The sequence below is a fragment of the Epinephelus moara genome, chromosome 3, assembly GCF_006386435.1.
Source record: "Epinephelus moara isolate mb chromosome 3, YSFRI_EMoa_1.0, whole genome shotgun sequence".
Lineage (NCBI taxonomy): Eukaryota > Metazoa > Chordata > Actinopteri > Perciformes > Serranidae > Epinephelus > Epinephelus moara.
The window spans coordinates 34,441,072-34,464,007 of record NC_065508.1 but is presented as its reverse complement, the minus strand read 5'-3'; the positions used below and the strand labels follow the sequence as shown (position 1 = coordinate 34,464,007).

The 22,936-nt window shown below is 39.8% G+C and overlaps 2 protein-coding genes across 5 annotated transcripts in view; both read right to left on the bottom strand.

The window, feature by feature from the left end:
* Nucleotides 1-5,006: 5,006 nt before the first annotated feature.
* On the bottom strand, nucleotides 5,007-14,810 carry LOC126388318 (CLOCK-interacting pacemaker-like). Of its 2 annotated transcripts, XM_050041375.1 has the most exons (5): nucleotides 14,715-14,810; nucleotides 14,508-14,561; nucleotides 10,039-10,246; nucleotides 9,674-9,852; nucleotides 5,007-8,410 (listed from the first exon to the last, which is right to left on the bottom strand). In XM_050041375.1, exons 3-5 carry the CDS (start codon nucleotides 10,235-10,237, stop codon nucleotides 7,073-7,075), a joined length of 1,716 nt encoding a protein of 571 aa, XP_049897332.1. In that variant the 5' UTR covers nucleotides 10,238-10,246; nucleotides 14,508-14,561; nucleotides 14,715-14,810; the 3' UTR covers nucleotides 5,007-7,072. The 2 variants fall into 2 exon arrangements, with proteins under 2 accessions (XP_049897332.1, XP_049897333.1); XM_050041376.1 differs by lacking the exon at nucleotides 14,508-14,561 and having other exon boundaries at nucleotides 14,715-14,748.
* A 4,087-nt stretch (nucleotides 14,811-18,897) lies between these two features.
* LOC126386634 (RAC-beta serine/threonine-protein kinase-like) overlaps nucleotides 18,898-22,936 on the bottom strand; it is a 22,976-nt gene continuing 18,937 nt past the window's right edge. For all 3 annotated transcript variants that reach the window (XM_050039098.1, XM_050039107.1, XM_050039116.1), the window contains exons 13-14: nucleotides 22,145-22,247; nucleotides 18,898-22,007 (exon numbers count right to left, since the gene is read on the bottom strand). In XM_050039098.1, coding sequence (XP_049895055.1) covers nucleotides 21,928-22,007; nucleotides 22,145-22,247 — 183 coding nt within the window. In that variant the 3' untranslated portion in view covers nucleotides 18,898-21,927. The remainder of the gene's footprint in view (nucleotides 22,008-22,144; nucleotides 22,248-22,936) is intronic.

Here is a 22,936-nt window from a genome sequence, read left to right as displayed (position 1 = left end):
AGTACACATGCAACAAGGCATGTGAAGTGGAATGTAAAAAAAGATTTTTTTTATATGGACCTGGTAAATGGACCTGCACTTGTATAGTGCCTTTCTAGTCATCCAACCACTCAAAGCCCTTTTTACACTACGAGTCACATTCACCCATTCACTGGTGGCCGAGGCTAACAAGGTGCCACCTGCTACTCAGTTTTGAACACACTCACACACCGATGGAACAGCCATCAGGAGAAATTTGGGGTTTAGTATCTTGCTCAAGGATACTTCTACACACAGACTGGAGGAGCCGAGGATCAGTGGATGACCCGCTCTACCTCTGAGCCACAGCCGCCCAATATATGTCATTAACGTTAAACTGTTCTTTATTTGGTATTATTTATTTCCATTAAAAATTACTTTTATTCTTTCTTTTGGGGTTGTTGCTTTTATTTTTCGTCTTTTTGTCCTCCTCTGATAAGGATGTGAGTGATGAGGATGCAAGGAGGAAGCTCCTGTACCTTTCTTTTCCACTTTTGCCCATAAATATGTTATTTCCCAAACACTGCTTCACAAATAATGTTTTACATAAAGCACATGAAATGTATCTATGCAACTGACCGTTAGCTAACTCCAACTCTCCTCAATTACTTTTGTCTAGTCTGTCCAGCTTTCACATCCAGCATGTCAATATGGCCTTTTCAGAAATAAGAGTAAGAGCTATTCCGAAGGAAATAATGGCAAAAATCTGAAATAACAGCTCTGAAATTTCAGACAGAAAGAGATAGGAAAGGGACTTCAACATGCATTTGAGTGCTATGAAAAATTCTGTGCTGTCACTATGGAAAAAAACACCACAGTTCAAGGCTGGATTACAATTTAGCAGCTCAGCTAAAAGCTCTGCTTCAGCAATAAACTACAGTAGTCTATGCAGTTTATTTTTAGTGAACGTTACATTAGACATCACATTTATTTTTCACTGGCCCAATTGGACATGAGGCATTTCACTTTGAGTATAGCTACCTAGTATCAAGCCCTGTTTCCCCACTACTCTCTGCTGAATGGAAATTGTTGCTATGTAGAGGAAAAGCAACAGTTAGCAAGCCAGAATAACTGAAAGATGGCTTCCCCACAAAGTGCAGTAAAAAATTACTTGAAATTGATTCAGCTAAGACACATAAAACAAAGCTTATCAATTCAGCTCCATTACAAATTACAAGTTCCACAGACAAAATAATTGTCTCTTGCTAGTCAAGTTTTACCCACAGGGGGAGTGCTTTTGTACTGGGCACTCGGCTTATGACCGAATCAAGCGCCATTTATCAATAGTAAAAAGCGGCAATGGGTTATATATTTTTTTTTTTTTAACTCCGCTACCACAAATAGTTCGGCAACTGGACAAAATTGTTGCCAAACAATGCACTAAGTAGCTAGCCTACTCCTGCACACTAGCTTGCAATTCTGTGTTGCTCCACATGTTAACACAGACCAACTACATCTGTGTGTTTCCATTTATTTTGCACCACTGCTTAATCAGTACCTTGTGTCGTCTTCTGCTGTCATATGAGCATACCTGGAGATTTTCAGTTAAGTATTCAGGCTTCTTTTCGTCCCTTCATCCTTCATTATTTAACTCAAATGTTATTTTTGGTAATATATTTAATTTTGCGGTGCTAACTTTGTTGCGACGACCCTTAATTTCGGCTAATTAACGGTTAAGATAATTAACGACTCATAATAACACCTGTAAAGCGGAGTGATACACGCATAGTGTGTAAGTCCAAGTGCTGTTATCGTCAGATTGTGCGTCACTTGACCCATGTAGACATCAGATAGTTCCCGGAAGTTACTAACGGGCCGTTTGAATAAATAAGGAGCAGAACTCCGATTTTTGGAAAGTAGCTGTCAATAACTGCATCGATTTACAATATATATGTAGCACATCATATGCAGTTACATCCTTATATCCTAAATATGTTGTTATTTTAAGTAAAATTTAGTGTTAACAGCTAGGGTCAGATAACACTTTATTAATACCACACCTGGGAAATTCACACGTTACAGCAGCTCAAAGCTCAGTGTCAGTCATTTTTTAAAAATACAAATTACATATATCCTAATTAAAATAATAGAAAATCTATACACCTTTCACTGAAACAGATACTGTATGCTCATGATTGATCGTTGCACAGGATGATTGTAATACACATGATGTGTAGTATTTTTACTGTAAAAATATAGAAATGTATAAATATTATTCCACAGGAAGTGGAAAATATTGGAATTTGCACAGGAATATTACACAATATAATTATAAGATAGAAATGCATTATTACACAGTATAACTATGTATTATATATATTATTAGGCTATATATTGAACATATATATATTACATTATATTATATATATATATATATATATATAGTCTGTATATTGAGACTAGGTCGGAACTAACTGTATAAAACATGCTAACATTAGCATAAGCTTATAGCATCTTCACTGCATAAATTAGCTTAGCTACTCACCGACTTTTCCTGTACTCATTGCTTAACAAATGATTATACATTTTCTTACTCACTACTGGATGGTTTCAGTCCCTGCACCTACCAACAGAGGAGCATATGGTTGACTTTCAGGCAGCATTCACGTTTTGTCAGCCCAACAATATTTAAACAGAGCAGCTGAAAGAACAAGAAAGCAGAGACCACGTCTGTTAATTGGCCTCTTTGCTCTGCAACTTACCAGGCTGGCTTAATTCTCTATCCACCTGAGGAAAGTATAACATTTCCACAATGATATATTGTGCAAATACGGTATTTTCATGTTCAGTACTGTCAGTTTATTAATCACTGTTCATTCATAATTGATAACTTCATCCTTTAAGACTTATATCCCTCCTGATAACTTGGTTTTATAACTATTGGACAGCATTGCCACCTACTGGAGAGAGCTGTGAACAAGCTGTGAGCTTTCATCAATGCTTGATTATACCTGTACTGTGAGCTAGTACAGTGGATGCTGTGCAATGATAAATAACTAATAAACTACATGCAACTTAGGTTTCCATGAACCACATGTTACACAGACAGACAAGAACCCAAGGACTCAGAAACATCCTGACAAAGAGCCCTGATGTCTCTTCATATTGCAGAAATCCAGCATTGACAGGAAAGAGAAAAAGACCATCACTTCCTTCAGTCTCAGTTTTATAGTCCCATTTTACTATGTTCATGCTCACAAGTGTTCAGTTTTGGTCTGTGGTGACTGACTGGGTTTGCAGTATGGATACTGTCGGTAGAGATGAATGAATAAGGCTCATCTGCAGCATGACATGTTTGCAAAGGCAGACTAGTCGCCACTTGGGGGGTCAGTCTACTTAGCCATACTGTGGCTTGCATGGAAAATAAATTTTAAGAATTCTTTAATTTTCTAATATTACAACATGAAATACATTCACAAATAACATGTTAAATGCAAATAATACTTTTACATCTGCACTAAAATGTGAACCTGAAATACAAGTCAGTATTAGGGAAATGCAATATCAGCTGGGCCATAAAGAGTTTCAATAGCAACCTTCACTGACTCAAAGTTTTTACAACATAATAATGTATTGCAACACATTATGGTCTACAAATGCAGTTATTCAAAAGGCATGAAAAAAGTCTATGAACCATCCATCAGCTGTCTACCTAACAACAAGAACAGACACTTAAAAATACAGAAATGTTTAACAATGTCCATCCATCTCTATGCCTTATTTTGGGCCAGGTCACAGTGGCAGCAGGCTAAGCAAGGTTGTCCAGACATGCCTCTCTTCAGCAGCATTTTCCAGCTCAAAGCATTCCTAAACCAGGTGGGATGTATAATCTCTCCAGTGTGTTCTGGGACTACCTCGATATCTCTTACTAGCTAGACACAGGTGGAAAACCCCAAAAGGGGGGGCGCCCAGGAGGCATCCTAATCAGATGCTCAAACCACCTCAACTGGCGCCTTACAACATGAGGGAGCAGGAGCTCTACGCTGAGCTCCGGATGACTTATTTTTGCTCTTCCTTTTCAGTTTACATTCTCTTCCCTTTTGTTTTGCTGCATGTGTGTGTGTGTGTGTGTGTGGCACGGGAGGCTGGTAGATACTAGTTTTCTCCCCTCACTATGTACAGCTTTCTTATTGCAATTTGAATAATTAAGTATTTATATGATTTCTTACACTTTTAAACCATTTAGATTTTATTAATAACATTTTTTTGATATCCTGTTTAATTTTTAATGGTTTAGTTTTTTTGAGTGACTAAATAATTGTGTAATTGAGGAGGAATTCCTTGCCTCTGTCCATCATTCACTATGTTTAATTATATGCCAGTCATGTCAAGTCAGGCCCAAGGGCCAATTGTGGCTTGTCTCTTAAAATATACTAGGCTATATGTGGCCTGCCACTCAAGATTAGTAAATCAAGCAAGTTAACTTTGCATTTTATTTCTGTTAACCTCACAATGGCAACACTATCATACAGTTTGTAGACACGCACCAAGTAGTAACTACGTATGTAGGCTGAATTAATGGGGCCAGTGAAGAAAGACTCAGTCTGTGCCCACCTTGATAAAAATAAAAAACCAAGATAGGAACCTGTGATTTTTGTGATATTGGACTTCATACATCAAACTGAAATTGAAGCTGAAATGAAATAACTATTTGTACAGCCCTTTGAGTCATGCTTTGTGTTTGGGCTACAGTGAACTTTGACATGACTAATCTGTAAAGCCTTTTGGGTTGCCTTTGGGTATGAAATGTGCAATATAAGTAAATTTGCTTTGCCTTGCCTAATGTGTTTTCATAACCAGACGGTGAACGAGCAAATAAATGGTTACCTAGCAGGGGACATTTCCTGCCAGATATTACACATGGCCACAGCAAAGAAGTGTTTTTTTTTATATCCCATGTGAAAATTTGGACACCCTTGTTAGAATGGATCGGTGAACTTTAAGTGAGTTAACATGATGAGGACGAAAGAAAAAACATAGTGTTCATGAGTCAGAGCAGATTTATTGTTTATGGTAGTGTTTAAGCGCATATGAAGAGAGTCCATTTCTTTTGCCATTTATCTGATTATCACTTATGTGTCCCACATCTACAATCAATCATCAATTAAATATATAATAAAATCTCTATGAGCAAATGCATGTTTACAAGCTAATCAAAGATCTGTATACATTCATTCACACACACACACACACACACACACACACACACACACACACACACACACACACACACACACACACCTTCATGCATACAAACATTATTACAGAGGGTGAAAAAAAGCAAATAATTCACAATACTGCACTGCCAAGCAAGACCGTACAACTATTTGAACATCAGTAGAATTTTCATTCAGTAATCCATGAAGTAAAACTACAGTGTATGATGTCAGCTTCCCAAGTCCTGTCAGGCAGTTTGACACATGCCTGTACCAGATGATCATTGGACGCCTCCACAGATCCGTCAGTCTGTGTTAATGCATTGCTTTGCAGTTGAGCCAAATCTCAAAGAGCCACATATGGAGGTCCAATGGACAACTGTATGTGCACTTATGATGTGAATGTACAGTATGTAACATGCATCAGTCATTAAATCAGAACACATCTGATCGGACTAATCCTAAGCTAGTGGCAAAATCATGAATTCTCAGGCAAAAATAGCATGAAAAAAACTCATGTATTTTCTTTTCGATTCTTTCTTTTTTTTGTTCTTTTTTGTGCAAAGGCAGCTGATTTGTGAATTCAATTTGTAATCAGCTGATCCCATCTAGTGTACACTTAAAGAGTTGACACTGCCAGGGGGTGCTGTCTTATCTAACCTGAGCTGCCACATATGCTATATTACATCAAATTGCTATTACAAATTGTTTTGGCTCAAATTTCACCATGTGCAAAACTCTGAATGCTATATATGGCCTCAAAATCTCCCATAGCATGGAAAATATACAGACAAAACATCTGCTATAAAAAACTAAGTCATACATCAGTGTGTTTCTCTGAGCATCACAACAAATTATGTATAACACTGAAAATGAATCATTGTTGATTTCAGAACAAAATGGTTGTCAAATAATGCTATCAAAAATAAACTAATTTTCATCAAGAACTTAGTCTGCAGTGGTCAGTTTATCAAGATTATAAAAATACCAATGAGACACAACGTGCAGTTTATGCAGAGGTCAGCATTTGAGATGATGCAGAAACAAACACTTCAGACTGTATTTGTTGAATATGCTGTTATTGTAAATTTAGAAGAATGCAGACTAGAGTCTAATTTTATTATAAATCTACATTCACACAAGATAAAATGCTGATTGTAACTGTTCTTTACTGCATTTGTTAACTGTTTCTGCTGTGCATCCAACACAAAGTTGTTTTTTATTCAGTATATCAAACCTAGTGATATTTACAGTACCTGTAAGTTCACTGTAAACATCTAAAACACAGTAAGCTACAGTAATACAGCAATGCTGGACAGCATTTAACATTATCTGAATTTTACACTACAGTTAGAGACAGTAATTAAACCATGTTGACAGTATCAAAAGGAGATAAATTACTTTTTTTCCCCTCTCCTCCACACACTGTGGTAACAGTGGTGAGGTAATTAGCAGTCTCTTTGCATTAAGAGTATTGCACACTGACACTTTGTGAAAACTGTGCCAAAGCAATTGTAAAATACTGTAATAACCACTAAAAGCTTGTCAGCCCCTTTGTGAAATATTTTCTTGTGTCAAATTCTTAAAAGCAACACAACAAAGACATCCGTCGCTGACTGTGAATGTGACCTGAATGATAAGCTTGTCTGTAGAAGAGAAATACACAGATGAAAAATGGACACCTGGAATGAGCAAATCCCTGACTAAAAAGTATGAAAATATACAAATCATGTTCAACTTTAAACAGTGTGCTTAAATAAGAAAATCATCATTCTACCCTTTCAAACAGTCATATTCACTTTTATACTGACATTTTGGGCAATTAAAACAAACCCATGCTCTCCTGTATTGCTAGGGTCCACATGTTACATGTCCACATCTTCTTCTTCACCTGGAAGCTAAAAGAGATAATTATTGTGTGTTGAACTCTCTGGCAACATAGTGAGATCACTCAAGTCCTTGGCCATAACTCCTTTTTTGGATCCCTGCTCAAGGACAGACCTGGAAAAAGAAACACAGGGGGAGTTGGGCATTGGGTCCAGAGAACCATCACCATGCTGTCTGTCTTCTGTGTCTGGCGAGGGAGCAAACAGCGGTGAGGGGGGCGATGTTCCATCATCTGTGTTGTGTAAAGACCGCCCCTGAGGTGGGTTGCTGTGTGTCTTAGTGCTTCTTATGTTGTTATCCTTCTCTTGGTCTTTCTCACTTCCAGTCTTGCTCTGATGGCTGCTGCTGAGCACTTTCAGTTGACTTACATCTAAGTCTGGGTAAGAACCTGACTCAGTCATGGCCAGAAGGAGTTTGTCAAGGCTGTCTGAACCTTCATTGCACCTGTTCTGGCTCGCCTGGGCTACCTGGCAGAGGAGACTGGTGTGCTGACGGAGCTGGGCAATTTCTCTCTCGGTGGCAGTGTTCTGCTTCAGCAGCTCCTTGGTGCGTAATGTGATGGCCAACAGGCCCGACTGGTTCAGGATCTCAGCTGTGTTGAGGAAACGTTGATGGCGTGACGACGAGCTATCTGGAGCCGGGCAATATGGGCTGTGAGCCTTGGAGGAAAAGAGAGATGAAGAGGAAGGAGAGACGGATGGAGGGGAATCAGAAGACGAAGGTGGTGAGTGTGTCTGGGAGCTGGAGACGGAAGGTGAGCCCATACTGTCAGAGCTGGAGTTTTGTTGGCTGTGGTGGGACTTGTGTTGGGTGGTAGAGGAGGCATGGCTGAGCAGCGAGCCATGAGATGAGCTGGGGAGGGAGCTGTGCCCTCCTCTGCCTTTATACTTGGAATGTGGATCGACTCTCCCCTCTTTCTGATGCTGTTGCTGGGGCTTCAGAAGGTGGCTGGTGGTGGATACAGCCTCTCTCTTCTCTTCCTCAGTGCACACTCTCTTGCTCTGACTCTGGCCTTCACTGCCACTCTCCTTAATCCCCTCCACCCATTTGGCACTCTTGGCCTCATGGCTCTCCTTCCTGGGGTGAGGGGCAATGCGTGGGTAAGAGTTTAGGATGGGAAGGTATGAGTTCTTGCTGCTGTGGTTCTGGTTGCTGCGGCTGCCTCCTTTAATAACTTGACCTTTTGGTGAAGCAAGACTGGATGAAGGTGTCGGGGTAGAGGAGGAAGGGGCAGGCATCGTTGGCTGTTGGATTAGTAAGAGCTGGGTGGGTGCTTTGGCATTGGTAAGGCTGTGCCAACCTCCACCCCAAGCCAGGGAGGGGCCATGGAGTAGCTGCTCCGGTCTAGACTGTACCATCAGGAGGTTGTGAGCGGGGTTTTAGGTGAGCAGCAATTAGAGAGCAGAGTAGAAGAAAGAGCAAAAGATGGGGAGGAGGTTAAAGTCACAAAGAGATAAGCAGTCGGACACAAAAAGATTTAAGAAAACAAAACCTGAAGGAATATAGTGACCAGATTACATAAATAGAGGTAGTAAATAAATACATATAAAGTGGTAAAACTTTTATTGAAGAGACACTTTCCAGTTTTCCAACCAGGTCTATGTCACCATGGTGGTGTGGGGAGTGTGTGCAACATGGTGTTAAAGGATGCAGGAGGAAAGTTGGGTTCCTCCTGCATCCATCCTCCTGTCGTGCAAGAGGATATGGCCACCCAGGAACCTCCACAACGTTGACTAGTGGTGTCTATTTTCAAATTGCTCTCCAATACCAACATAAACTGAATCATTCTGCTGTCAAGAATTTCATTGTGGGCAGTTTTTGGATAGTGACCTCGAAAGGTCCTGTGTCTGAGTTTCTGCATTACTATGCATGAAATTTTACTTCTTATTTGGACAGAGGTATGCTGAAGACGTTCTTCAGGATCCCAAAGACAAGCTGCAAAAGACAACCAATAATCTTTTGTCACCTGACGCTATTGTAAGTTATTTTGTTGAGTTGCCTCTTGGCAAAATCCTCGGAGTAATTTAAGTTGGGCTTTTATGGTGAAAGGTAAAAATATGGAAGTAGTGAAGTGGTGATTCGTTGCCAAGAACAATGTGAAATATAATAAAGAGTGTTGTTGTCTTGGTTCACGCTGGTTCAGACTATGGAGTCTCCATGTTATTTTTTCTTTCTTATCTGCAGAAGCACAGGTGTGACTTCCAAACCTTGGCTACACTATGTTTTGACCAACAAAAAATGGCTATATGCTGGTAGGCTAGTAATAGTTGTGGGCATTAGAAGCTTGCGTGCAATGCATTCTGGTACATGTAGGCACCACTGGCATGGCTCCGCAAGCAGAGGAACTCAGATTTCTTTGTTTATTGCTTCAGTTGACGACAGTTATCGACAACACTGACTGGATATCCATGTAAAAGGTGGTGAATTTTCCCTTTATGATTATGATTGATTAAATACAGAAATAATCGTTTAATTAATCAACAATAAACTACACAATATATCTCAGAACTATTATATTAGACTTTAACATACCGTATATGAATCTCATTTTGTGATGCAACAAAGTAGCAGGCCAGAAAAAGCAAGTTGCTATATGACACTGAATATCTCACCGGCTTGACCACCAGGTTTTTGATGACATAAATGGGGGTGAGCTCCTCATAAGGAGCCATATTGCGGCCAGCAGCATTCACACTGTTGTTATTGGAGCTTCTGCTGCTTTTCCTGTGAGGTTCGCTCACACTGCTGCGCTGGTCATCTACATCAGTGTGCACAGAGTCAGAGGCAGCCTCTGAAGGAGAGAGAACAAATTATATATCACTTGATAAACCTTATTAACATTTGTAAATCTCATAAAACGTGTCAACAATATACATAGCGATATGTTTTCCCTCCTCCAGGAGTTCATTGTAGTTTTATCACCTGAAGTACATACAGTTCTGAGGAAAACACGGAAAACAAACATGCCTTTGCTCACCTGAGTATCCTGAGTCTTTTTCAGAGTCCTTCTCTGAGTCACAGCTCAGCATGCAGTTGCTCATGTCACCCATTCTAGATTGTCCCCTGTGGGAGCCACTCTGGCACGCCCGCAGCGTGGCACTGTTACTCTTATCTTTGGCGTTCTTTGAGGTGCTACGTGCAGCGCACTCCCCCAAATGTCCCTGTTCCTTCGGCATTCCAGACCTCTAGAAATAAAAGTAAACAGACAAACTGTGAGATGAACAGCACTGAATATTAAAGATCATCTTCACTCTCTTTGACACCATCCAATCACACTTAACTAGTCCATTTTCAAAAAAATTGCGATGCATGTTGTGTTGTTTTTGGGCTTTTTTTGCAACGAAATTGTGGGGGCAAGAGAAAATTGCAAATACAGTAGCTGTGATGCTGTCTCTGATTGTGAGCCTATTGTTACAAGCCTTCAGTGTTTCCCATTAAATTAGAATCTATTTGTGATGTTAGGGGATAGCTGTTATTGTTAACATTCTGCTAAAGGGAAAATGCTCTGGTTTGTTTGTATTTCTTTAAACCCATCACAACTGTCTTGAGTGGCACTAAGCCAAAGATGCAGTTACGGTGCCCTTGCAAAATAGTGTTGGGGGAACTGGTTTTGGTAGAACATTCATGTGGGGAGGTTAGCATTGTCATTAAAATTGCTAAAGAAAAATTGCAAAAGAAAACAAAAAAACGGTTACAGACATATATTGACTGTGTGATTCAACTTTCTGTAGCCCTAGAGGTGAAGCCTGAATATTCTTTAGCTCTGAAGGAACTCAATGTACCTGTTAACACCACAGATGATTTGCTGGCTGTATGTGGCTCTTGCACAATATTACTACAACAATATCAAAGAAGCTTGTGAGAAGTGGAACTGGTACTTTCTTGAAGTCAGTGTCACTGATCCATGCCGCTGCCAGGGTAAAAAGATGTGGCAAGTCAACCCTGACTGCCCGTGTCAGAAAACACTGGGCATGAAAGTCCTGCAAGACAGAGTCTGGGCTTTTTCGAGGTGCATTCACAAGTTGTTTTAATTATTGTAGATCTTTGTAACAATTCACTGAAAGAACAAAGCAGATATGCCCTATTGCACGATACAAATCTTTGTCAAAACTTGCCATTTTCAGGGTGTAGGTTGTTAGCTCGGAGGCTATTGTTTCCTGTTGCAAAGGGGATTTTGAAAACAGTAACATGCAGATAGCAGAAGGGAGGAGAATGCCAGCCTAAATAGTCAAGAGTCAAAGTCTACATCCAACAAGTCAGACTATGATTACTTACTTTGGTTAGATGTCAGATTATCCAACAAAACTCACACTGAGCACTTTGCTCAGAATCTAACAACTTCAACTGGACTCCCATAGTGGAGCAGAGCTGCTTTCACCTTTCAAAAAAGAAAAGCCAATTCACCAATACTGTCTACACTGGTTTATGCTGATACCCTGTATGCTCATGCTGCTGCCACTACCATTAAACCATGGTATGCATTTCCATTCATCACTGTAGGCAGCTGCCACACTCACCACTGTTATATGAAAATGTCACAGGTCATCACTGGCATCTAGATGACATCAGCATACATGTGTTTTCATGCTATGCTGTCTAAGTTGCAGAGATATTTATCATCCTTAGTTGAGTTACATGGGCCTCTTGACTAGAATAAACTACAACACAAAATTAAATCTAAGATGCCATTTGGGGGATTTTATCATTCCTCTCACCAAGATATATTTAATTGTACTTTTATGTTTTCTTATTTTATTGTGTTTCTGATGATTGTTTTGTATCACTGGCTTGTTTTACTGCAATGTTGTACACTGTAGATATTATTTGTTTATAGGTCTCTCTCAATAAAGTACTTTTAAAAAATATGTATTCATCATTAATATGCAAATAAAATGCAAGGTGCTCTAACATCAAATCACTTCTATTTAATATGGGGGTGCTGTCATATCAACATGGCATCTTAGCATGTTATATGTGAAATGTGCACATACAACAAGTTTAGCATCTTTAAAACCCAAAGTTTTAAAACTGACACAAATCTACTATCTTGCAGTCCTAAATGACAGGTGAGACAAACTGCAAAGACTGTCTACATTCAGGGGGGAAAAAGTGTACTTTCTGTTCCAACCTCCATCAAACTTTTAAACAATTCTGCTTGAGGCCGAAGATTGTGCAATAAATTTTATAGTGCTTTTATTATGGTGATCTTTTAGCATGTGTTATGTATGCATGGCGTATGTATGTGTTATGTGCAATGTTATGGGATATGTGCAATACTGGAAAATGTCAAAAGAGCTCCAGCAACACTTGTGGTATGGAAAAAAAAACTTTATTCATCTTCTTCATTCTTCATCAGGGTCATCATATGTGCAATACTCTCATGTAATTGTTGTTGGGATGGTATGGCTGTTGATGTATTGTTTGTTGTCATTGTGGCTGTCAAGGCATTTATGGCACAGTTGCTGAGTCCAAGACAAATTTCCCTTAGTGGGACAATAAAGTATATCGTATTGTATCGTATCGTATCGTATCGTATCGTATCGTATCGTATCGTACTTTCTTTCCTCAATAGTGGAAAACTGGGACAAGTCTATGTGATTTATAATCAGAATAGTGGGCCATTTCCAGCACAACCCTGCTTCTGAAAAATTAACCATAATGTAGAGGTAAAGAAAAATGTAAGAAGGGCATTAACCGACAGAATTATGCTCTCTGAGGCAAGTTTTTTGTCACGCAATTCTGCCGGGTCTCATAGAAATACAAGAAACAGACACAAACTCTTTACACCATATCATATGGTGGTGGGCACGAAATGTTTTAAACGAAAATACAAAAACAATGCCAAGGGAAAGTCAATGAGGATCTTTTTTCCTGGTGGACACACAAATTAAGTATTTACGGCGAGAAAGTCTGTGTAGGCAGGCAATGGACTTTCAACTCCACATGACTTTTTTACGTAACAACCAGAGACTGTATAAATACTGGATGCAGCTACCGTGATCCTTCACCCATTAGCTTGTGGACTCCTGTTTTGAAGCCTTGAGTTTGGGATTTCAGCCATCTGCATCTTTTTGGAGCTAAAAAGTGACTATATCTAGGTGACAGGCTGGAGCTGTGGAGGAGTGTCTCTGACTTGTAGACTGTGGGGACACCTCGCAGACAGTTTCTCAGTCAAGGGGCCCCACCCTTAAATGTGCGTAATTTTGGGCCTGTGGAAATTTACTCTGTTTTGGAGCCAGCCTCAAGTGGCCATTCGAGGAACTGCAGTCTTTGATGTTTCCAAATTGGCTTCATTTTTCAGCCTCGGAGGTGGCCACGTGGTAACAATACAAAGTAATTTAGGTACATACATATAGCTAGGTACAATTTAGGTACATACATAGGTACGTACATAACTTTACATCCCGTAGGTACTTGCTTTAACTGAAACCGCAGTTTTTTCTTAACCTTAACTTCTTATTTTTTTAGGCCTCATCAGCTGACTCAATGTTTTTCTTTCCCTATTCCTTACCATACTCTCATCATTTTAGGACATTGACAAAGTGTTTGAAACTTCACCAGTTGTTATAGACTTTACAGTGCCATTGTTTTCATGTTGCCAGCCTGTAATTGTAACACATTTCGAGCTCACCACCGTGTGAGAGCTGGTGTCCATTTCACATTTGTCTGTGAGACTGTGTTACCTATTTTTAAACATTAAAAACTGTACTTGTGAGTCAGTCACGGACTGATAACACATATTGGTAAAACTTCATTTTACATCAAAACAAACAAATCCAACTTTTGGTAAAGTAGTCTACTTTATATCCAGTTGAAAAACAGCTATAGAAATTCTTAAACATAAAATAATATCAGCATAGTTCACATTATTGTCGTGGCATTTGGTTCAAACATTTATTGAAGTCATTCATAAGACATTGTAGGAATAGGAATATAAACATGCATTTTCTGTCAAGTGTGAAGTGTTGTACCATCATGTGAACAGGAAACTACTTGACACAGCAATGCACTTTGTGATAAAGTTAATAAAAACAAAAGGCTGGAGGTCAATGACAGCTCCTTCATTACAGTGGTAGTGTCTGTCATGTGTTCAAAGCCTTGGGTGTAAACATGACACACGAGGCTAGAGAAGGAATTTGATAAGATGGTCTCTGGCAAACTGTACAGTCCCACCCCCAACGCTGTTATGTAATACACTGCTGCTGCTGCTCAGAGGGAAAAAAAGCCTGCTGTAAATCCTCATAGCAGCTTCCCATTCACTGCCTGTACTGACATTCAAATACACAGTCTAAGCATCTGAAGCCTGCAATAACAGTACAACCGAGCAGCTGTCCATGACACATTATTAAAGTGCATGCAGAACAGGCTCATGCATGGACATTAGGTCAGTGGACAAAAGTTTTGACACTTTTAAACTTGAGGTTAGGCAATTGACAATTGACTCACCTGTCAGTATCCTGTCAGTAAGAGAAAAACAGCTCACTTGTGGTAGATATCCATCTTGAACAAAAGAAAATGGATAGAGAATTATATATATATATATATATATATATATATATATATATATAATTCTCTATCCACTGGCCAAAGAAATGCCAAAGAAAGAAATACTAAGGAAATGAAACAAAAAAGAAGAAGTTGTCAAACTGATACATTGTGATGCTGATGTCCACCGGAGTCCTCTCCCTGCTCCTGGACACACGGTCGCTCTGATCAAGTACTGAAAGCATCCATGCTGCTTGTTTCCGTAGCCACGCCCCCGCCGCCGACATGTTAATGAGTGTGTCATTGCGCTGAACAGCTTGGTGGTGACGCAACGGCAGTGGTTTGGCCAATCCCGTGCCGAGACACGTGTTTGGGTGGTGACGTCCGACAGTCCACGTGAGAGGCGCATTCGGCTCTAGTAGGGTGCCTTTAGCTGCTGTTGTAAATATCAGAGCTGGACGTTGTGTTGCTCATGGAGAAAGTGACAAAGTCGACCGGATATCATATTGCTTTTAATATTTAAATAGAAAATTAAATGTCCCACAGTTACTTTATTTTACCGTTTGTCATTTGACATATTGGATAGAAAGGACACTCTATGCGATTAGGCCAGACATCACCCACAGCATCAGGACCTGATATGGTGATACATCCCAAGTTTACCAAATCACCATATTTACAAGGGAATGGCCTATCTGTTAATGATGAATTGTCCTACCAAATAAACTCAATTTGTAGTTTTGAACTTGGTAGTTTTGTAATCAGTGCCATCAGGACATTTGCTGTGTTCCTCTCATGTAGACTTGCATCTTTAATTTCCCACACAACGCGAATGTCTCACCCATTAATGTGTGTGTGTGTTCACTGTAGAAGAGCTGATTAATGCCTGAGAAACACTACAGTGACATTTTCCAAGACTCCCATTGTCCTCTTGTCTTCCCACAGGACATGCAGAGTAGGAGACAGTGGGTGTGTGCGGCAACATGTGAGGCAGGCGGGTGGAGGCGTGGTCGCTCCCGGGCAGCACATGTTCCCTGCTGGGGGAGTGTTGAAAAGCACCGTGAGGCTCCCGTGTTTCTGAGACCGGAGCACACAGCAGCCCTACACCGTCTCTGACAAACAGCACAGACAAAGACAGACACAGTGTTACCTGGTTACATAAATGTCTCACACTCTCCCTGTCTGGATATTTATTGTTTTGGTTGTGTAGGCCTATTTTGAGGAGGAGCACTGTATACACATATTAATACAGTAAGTATGGACATATGATTTTCAGTCTTACCTCGGATGTAATCAGGTCGGCATGGGTCCAACTCATCCAACAAGTATGGATAAACACTGAACACGGGACAGTGGAGATGAATGTGAAAGGATCATGGTTTAACCTACAGAACATTTTTTAAGTTTTCAGAAATCAGTGTTCTCTGTTTTGATGCACTGTTTTAGAAACTACACTTAACAAACATTTCAATGCAACTTCTGTTTTTGCTCCCTTGTTTCACAGGTTTAAGTTAAAGATTTAATATGTTTTGCACAAATTTTGGTCACAAAGGTGTCAAACCTTTTCCAAGATAATCCATCCACCTGACAGGTGTGGCATATCAAGCTGCTCATGAAGCAGTGTCATTACTACACAGGTGTGCCTTGGGATGGTCACAATAAAAAGCCACTCTTAAATATGCAGTTCAATTACATAACACATTGCCACAGATGTTTTGATGGAGTGTGCCATTAGCAGGCTTTCCCTGAATTTGGCAGTACATCCAACCGGCCTCACAACCGCAGAGGTCAGTTGTGATGACGTACTCCTGTCAGGTCAAACACTGATGAAGAAGATGAGCTTCCATGAGGCAGTTTCTGACAGATTGTGCAGAAATTCCAAAGTTGTGTAAACCTGTTTTTACATCAGCTGTATGGGTAGCTGGTCTCAGATGGTCTTGTAGGTGAAGACACTGGATCTGGAGGTCTGGAGCTGGTGTGGCAACATGTGGTCTCCAATTGTGAGGCTTTTTCGATGTACTGCCAAACAAATGGCATTGGAGGCATTGTAGTGAAATGAACATTCAGTCCACGGGCAACAGCTCTGGTGGACATTCCTGCAGCCAGCAGGCCAATGGCACCTCCCCTCAAAACTTGTGACATCTGTGGCATTGTGTTGTGATCACACTGCACATTTCAGAGTGGCTTTTTATTGTGACCATCCTGGGGCACAATTCTGTAGTAATGATGCTGTTAAATCAGCATTTTGATATGCCATACCTATCAGGTGGATGGATTATCTTGGAAAAGGAGAAGTGCTCACTACCACAGATTTGAACAAATTTGTGCAATAAACTTGTGAGAAATATGTCTATTGATTGCATAAAAAAAATCTGGGAGTAAAAACAAAAGTGTTGTGTTTCAGTTACTGAAAATATATGACAGATTTCCAATTTACAAAACCATGTTCCAAATAATGTCTTCTCAAAATTCTAATACAATCAGTAATATTATACTGAGACAGTGCATCAAATCACAAGTTCAAACCTGCAGTCATTTTGTGGTGATAAACAAAACAGAAGATCAAATTAACAAAATATTTTGGTAGGACATGTCTTCTGTATTTTTTTTTTTTACATCAGGCCATTGATTTTCATCCACATGACCTGATATATTATCATCTCTGGTCAGACAATTTGGATAATGGATTGTTAATGTGTCATAATCTGCCAATCTCAATTGTTCTCAAACAGCACTGTAGTCTGAGGGACCTCCACATTGATCAATAGAGAATGAGAAGTTGACTTCATGCTTGCTACGGTGGTCAAGCAACAGTATTTAGACAAACTAATCATGATTAATAAGACAGATCCATATGACAGGCTAAGGCTGGATTATAGACCCAATACACTACCTCCACTCACATACCCAACATTGTAAATGATCTCCTTTTTGGACTGAGTGGATACAATTTGATAACAGAAATAACATCATGTACCTCACAGGATGGCACCCCCGCTCCATATGGTGTGACGTACCTTCACATTTGATGTAATACAATACAATATGACATTTAAACAGATCAGCTGCATCCAAGTGCTATACCTCTGCATATTCTTATGCAATGAATGAGTCAACACAACCAGAAAATATTTCTCTGAGTCACTTGTGTTCAATGTTCTGCACACCATGTTTTCTATGTGATGGTTGTGTGAAAAGAGAACTGCTCAAAATAAACCAAAATCATTAAAAGTGATTGCATTTAGTTGTGATCACTGCATCCCTGCAGTCAGCTTCTGAGTGTCGTTGGCAGAGGTGCATCAAGTCAATGGGGAAAAACTGTGAAGTTTAAAATGTCTCCACCTCTGTTCCTGATATATGACGTTGAGTATTGGCCAGTGTGTGTTTTTGAAAAACACAATGATGTCACAGTGAAGTTGAGGGTTGACCTTTTGGATATAAAATATCATCAATTCATCATTACATCCTATTGGACATTTGTGTGAAATTTTGTCATAACTTGACCTTTGACTCAAGAATAAACTAATTAGAATTTGGCAGTCACAGGAGACATTTGTGCCAAATTTGAAGAAATTGCAGGTTACACTGACCTTGATCTTCACCACAAAAATCTGATGAGTTCATTGTTGAGTCCAAGTGAACGTTTGTGCCAAATTTGAAGACATTCCCACCACATGCTCTTGAAATATCTTCTTCATGAGAATGGGATGCACGGATGTGTGAACATATGGATGTATAGACGGACAGTGCAGAGACTACTATGGCTTTCAGGAGAGCCCTATTGTTGGGGGGTGGGAGGGTGTTGTTCACATGCATGCTCATACATTAATGTGGCCATGTTTAACAACAAACAAACAAACGGAACAATTGTTCAATAAATGAACGATAGCAAAAATGTTGTCACGTGTCGACGCATTTTAGACCTATGTTGCGTCAACCTACACCTACAGAGATGAATTCACTGTTCTGTTACACAACATGGAAAGTTATCCATTTTTAATTTCATTAAACACAACAAAATTCAATGACTTTTCCAAACCTTTCAAGGATTTAACTAAGACCATGACTTTTCCTGGCCAGGAACATGAGATTTAGAAATCCCATGACTTTCCCAGGTTTTAGTGATCTCAGACTGGCTATTTGTAACATCTGCTTCATGCCGTTTCAACACAGGAGTGAAAAGTGACAAGGCAGGAAACCTGCAAAACTAAGGGTGAGGAAGGCAGGACTAACAGTACACTCTGTGTCTTAAGGTAAACAGTTGTTTATCACAAAACCAAGAGGAGAAACAAACCCTCAGCACCTTATAGTGGTGGGATGAAAAGAATCAAGACACAACATGTCCAGGATGTATTATGACAGTTAAAAATGTGTATTGGATCACTGTCTTTCAGAATTACATTCATAGACAAATAGAAATGAATTGTTTGAATAGAATAATGCAACTGAAAACATACATTTCTTTCAACCATTATGAATTTCCTTAATTTGAGACTATTGGTAAAGGAGGTTCAGGGTACAGGAAGGATGAGGGAAAACAGCAAGTTGAGGAGTAAAACCAGCAGAAAAACATGATAGAAGGCTCTGTGAGCAACGGGAAGCTGAGCGGGTGATCTGCACCTGCTCTTTATTTATTACCAGTGACTCAACAGTGTAGCACCAATACAATGTTGGGTGCATTTTCATGTACAGTATAACACCCAGTATTGCAAATCTTAACGGTTCACCTCCCCTTTTTACCATTTAATGTTGTGCAGCAATTAATAATAAATGGGAAGAATTGAAAATAATAAGAAGACATCCTTGCAAGTCACCATTGCACTCAAACATAAAATCTCACAATGGACCATGTTCATGATTTCCATAGCTCCCTGGATGATTTCTTAGCGCTCCAGCTAAAATATGTCAGATTAAATCTGGTAGCACAGAGGGTCTGAAAAGCAGCAGTGGTGGATGCACTGAAACATTGTAAGCACACTAAGATTTACAAGATGACAGACACACGATAGCCAGCAGGACATTAAAAATACTCAGCCACAACTTCAAACTTGAACAGGGTAAAGGTAAAGCATAAAATGGTGAATGATGATCTGAAGACGGACTACTTTCATAGAAAGGCTACAAAGATACATCATAACAAATATTAGAAATATTACAGAAATAGCTTTGAATGCTAAGAAAGGATGACACTCCAAATATGAACATGTACTCTGAAAGTGCTATTAATTCAGTTTGATGCTGTTTTTTTCCCCCAATAGTAGTGCTGATTCAACACCTTTGTTTCAGTACAGACACAATACCATAGCGATCCTGACACAATTGTTGCCCCCCCCTGGTGAAAATTATTGGAGGCCAACATTACTTTATCTTTATCTATTTTTACTATCACTTTATGAGGCTGATGCGCACACATTTTCAAGCCAGCACAAAGGTAGTGGTATCTTGGGAAACCAGACAAAGTAAGTCATCCTTTGGTACCAACCATATTGGCATAGCTTGTCAGGAAGGGGGCTAATTAACGCTTCAAAATCTGGCTAAACTTTGGCAACGGAACAACTGGCATGGCCATTTTTTTAAGGGGTCCCTTACATTTCACTTCAAGATATCTGAATTAAAATGGGTTCTATGGGTACCCACATGTCTGTCCTAAGCTTGAGAAGACTTGTTCACAGTAAATGTTTTGTTCCTGTAATCCTTCAAATTAAAACTGTAAATTTATCTTTTTAAGGAACAAGACAATCAGCCTATTTGAAGAACAATGAATCACCTAACATATATAGATACCTAACATATCAAAACAGGACTGTTGTGGAAATTGTTAGCTGTTCTGGTATTAATCTCATAAATAGCAATATTAACTGTCTAATAAGAGACCAAAGTACATCAATATGCAGTTTCTTAACTCTCTACTTCAACAGCATAGTCAAATTCCTGAATTCAGTTATGGCTTTTGGTTTTGGTGTATCACCCCAAGATTTTCAGTGGCCCCATCTGGCCCCCCCATAAAAAATTCTGGGGGGGCGCTACTGATACGTTACTTTGATGGTTCTAACATTTTCCCCCTCAGTTAACCAAAATAAAAGACAAAGTTCTGAAATGTTAAATGTTGTCTACACTCATGCAGCTGTGTAAGAACTTTGTCAAAATCAAATAGTCTAATCTGGCCAATGGTTTATGTAAATCAGTCAACAGGATAATGACTCTGACCAGACATTTGATGCCAGCTTTTGGTATCTCACAGTTTTTGACACTCGGTGCAACAGACACATATTCATGAGATGTTAAAAAAAAATTCCAGGAAGCTTTCAGCTACATTAATGAACATGGTCCATCTGAGAAAAACGAGGTCTACTCTGATCACTAAGTGCTTATTAAGCCTCTTAATCATGTGGATGGTGTGTATTTTGCTGATCAAGTAGGATCAAATATGTGTTAGAATTAAAAAAATCTTGTTTTAAAAAAATAACATGTACACCTTGTGCATTAAGGTATTCCCAATTCCCAATAATTGACATGTCGCACTTGACGGATCTGTTCACAAAAGTTCAAATTCTGAGATGAGAGGAAACTAATAAACAAGTGATTTGTTTTCATTGCATACAGTTTACAAAGGACAGCCTCTCTCTCTAACATGTCTTGCTCTACTCAAAGCTTGTCTCCGCGGAGACACTTTGATCATCATCTGTTATCAATTAATCTGTTGTTCCTGATGCACATCGGGCAAGCGTTGTATTAAGACACACACAAAACCTCATGCTCGCACAGACTCACTCCAACTAAATTGATGACATTCAGTTTGAATTCGATGCCCCCCCTTTTTTTTTTCTCGAAAAAAGAACAAAAAAAAAAGAAAGATAAAAGATCCACACACACACACCTAAAAGCAAAACACCCAACAAACTACCACGCTTCTTCCTCCCTCATATAAACTTGTCTATCACCAGTGGTAACAGCTAGTTCTGAAGAAGAGCACTTGGAAACATCATGAAGGAACTGTATGGCTTCTCATAAGACCATAAAAGGGAGAGCGTTAAAAATGATCGGTGGTTTACAGTCTGAAAAAGCAGCAGTAGTTGTTTAGAGGCCATCCATTGGTGCTACAGACGTGTTGTTGAGTTGTGCTGCTGACCATGCGAGGTACTGAAGTCCAGTTTGATACAGTACAGCCAGTGTGGCCAGGCTTTGTCCATAGTGTGGACGAAGGGGTTTTCTATAGAACAAAATGGCCGCCAGCCGAGGCACTTAGATCCTGATGGGATTAAAACCTCACTGAATATGGAAGTTCTGGTCATTTTATAGCTGTAAGGATGTGGCCAAGGTGTTCATGCCTCATGTTGTTTGTGTGTGTGTGTGTGTGTGTGTGTGTGTGGCAGAGATGCTATCACTCTCTTATGCTGGCAGAATAGGAGAACTGGGGGAAATGTGCTTGCTGGCCTGAGTCGTCACAGTCCAGACTGTTATCTGTAAGAACAAGAAAGCAGAAGTCAGCCGTCACATTCCAAGTCAAGAAACCAGACCTTGATCAGGAACAGTGGTGGATCAGGAGCTGACAGAGTGTCACTGTCCAGATCTGAAAACCACAGTCATAGGACACTTACACTTGTCTGGAGGAGTGAGTGTGATGGTCTGTGCTGTGAACTCGTCATCAAAGTACCGGGTGTCTGTCTCTGATGTTACTTGTGGTCTGAAGAGTGGGTTGAGCTGATGCAGGAAGGGGAGAAGATTGGTGAAATGTAATTAGATTGGGAACATTATAAAATGACTGCATGTAGCCTCGGGTCTCTGATGCAAGCGGCTTTTTTCACCCACTGCCTGCATACTTTGTGTTCATCTGAGGTATTAACTAGAATTAATGCCTCGCGGTTGTATGTCTCTGTAAACCAGTCAAGTTGCAGTTACAGTTTACGTCCATGTCTGTAAAAACGTGAATACTTCACACACATCTTCCTCCCAGCAGCAGAGGATCTATACAATCAGCACATTTTCAAGGTGGGCACCAAAGATTTAGTGCCACCAATTCAGCATCTGATCAAATGTCTCCCATTCTGTTCCTGAGTTATGACACTATGATGTTACAGTGAAGTTAACCTTTGATTTTTTTGAATATGAAATGTCATCACTTCATCCATGGGCCGCGGAACGCATCTGAACAAGGGGGGGGCCATAATTTCAAGTCACGCGGAGGGGGTGGGGGGCCAATGGATTGAAAAAAACAATATTACTGATGTATTAAATAACATTGCGGAGCACTTTTTTTTATTCCGATGCCACACAGTCACATCTACAGTACACGCATGAACACGAACACGAACACGAACACATGCTTGCTCAGATTAACCCCTCTGATCCCACTCTAACATTCACACACAACAGGCCAAGCCTATTTATAC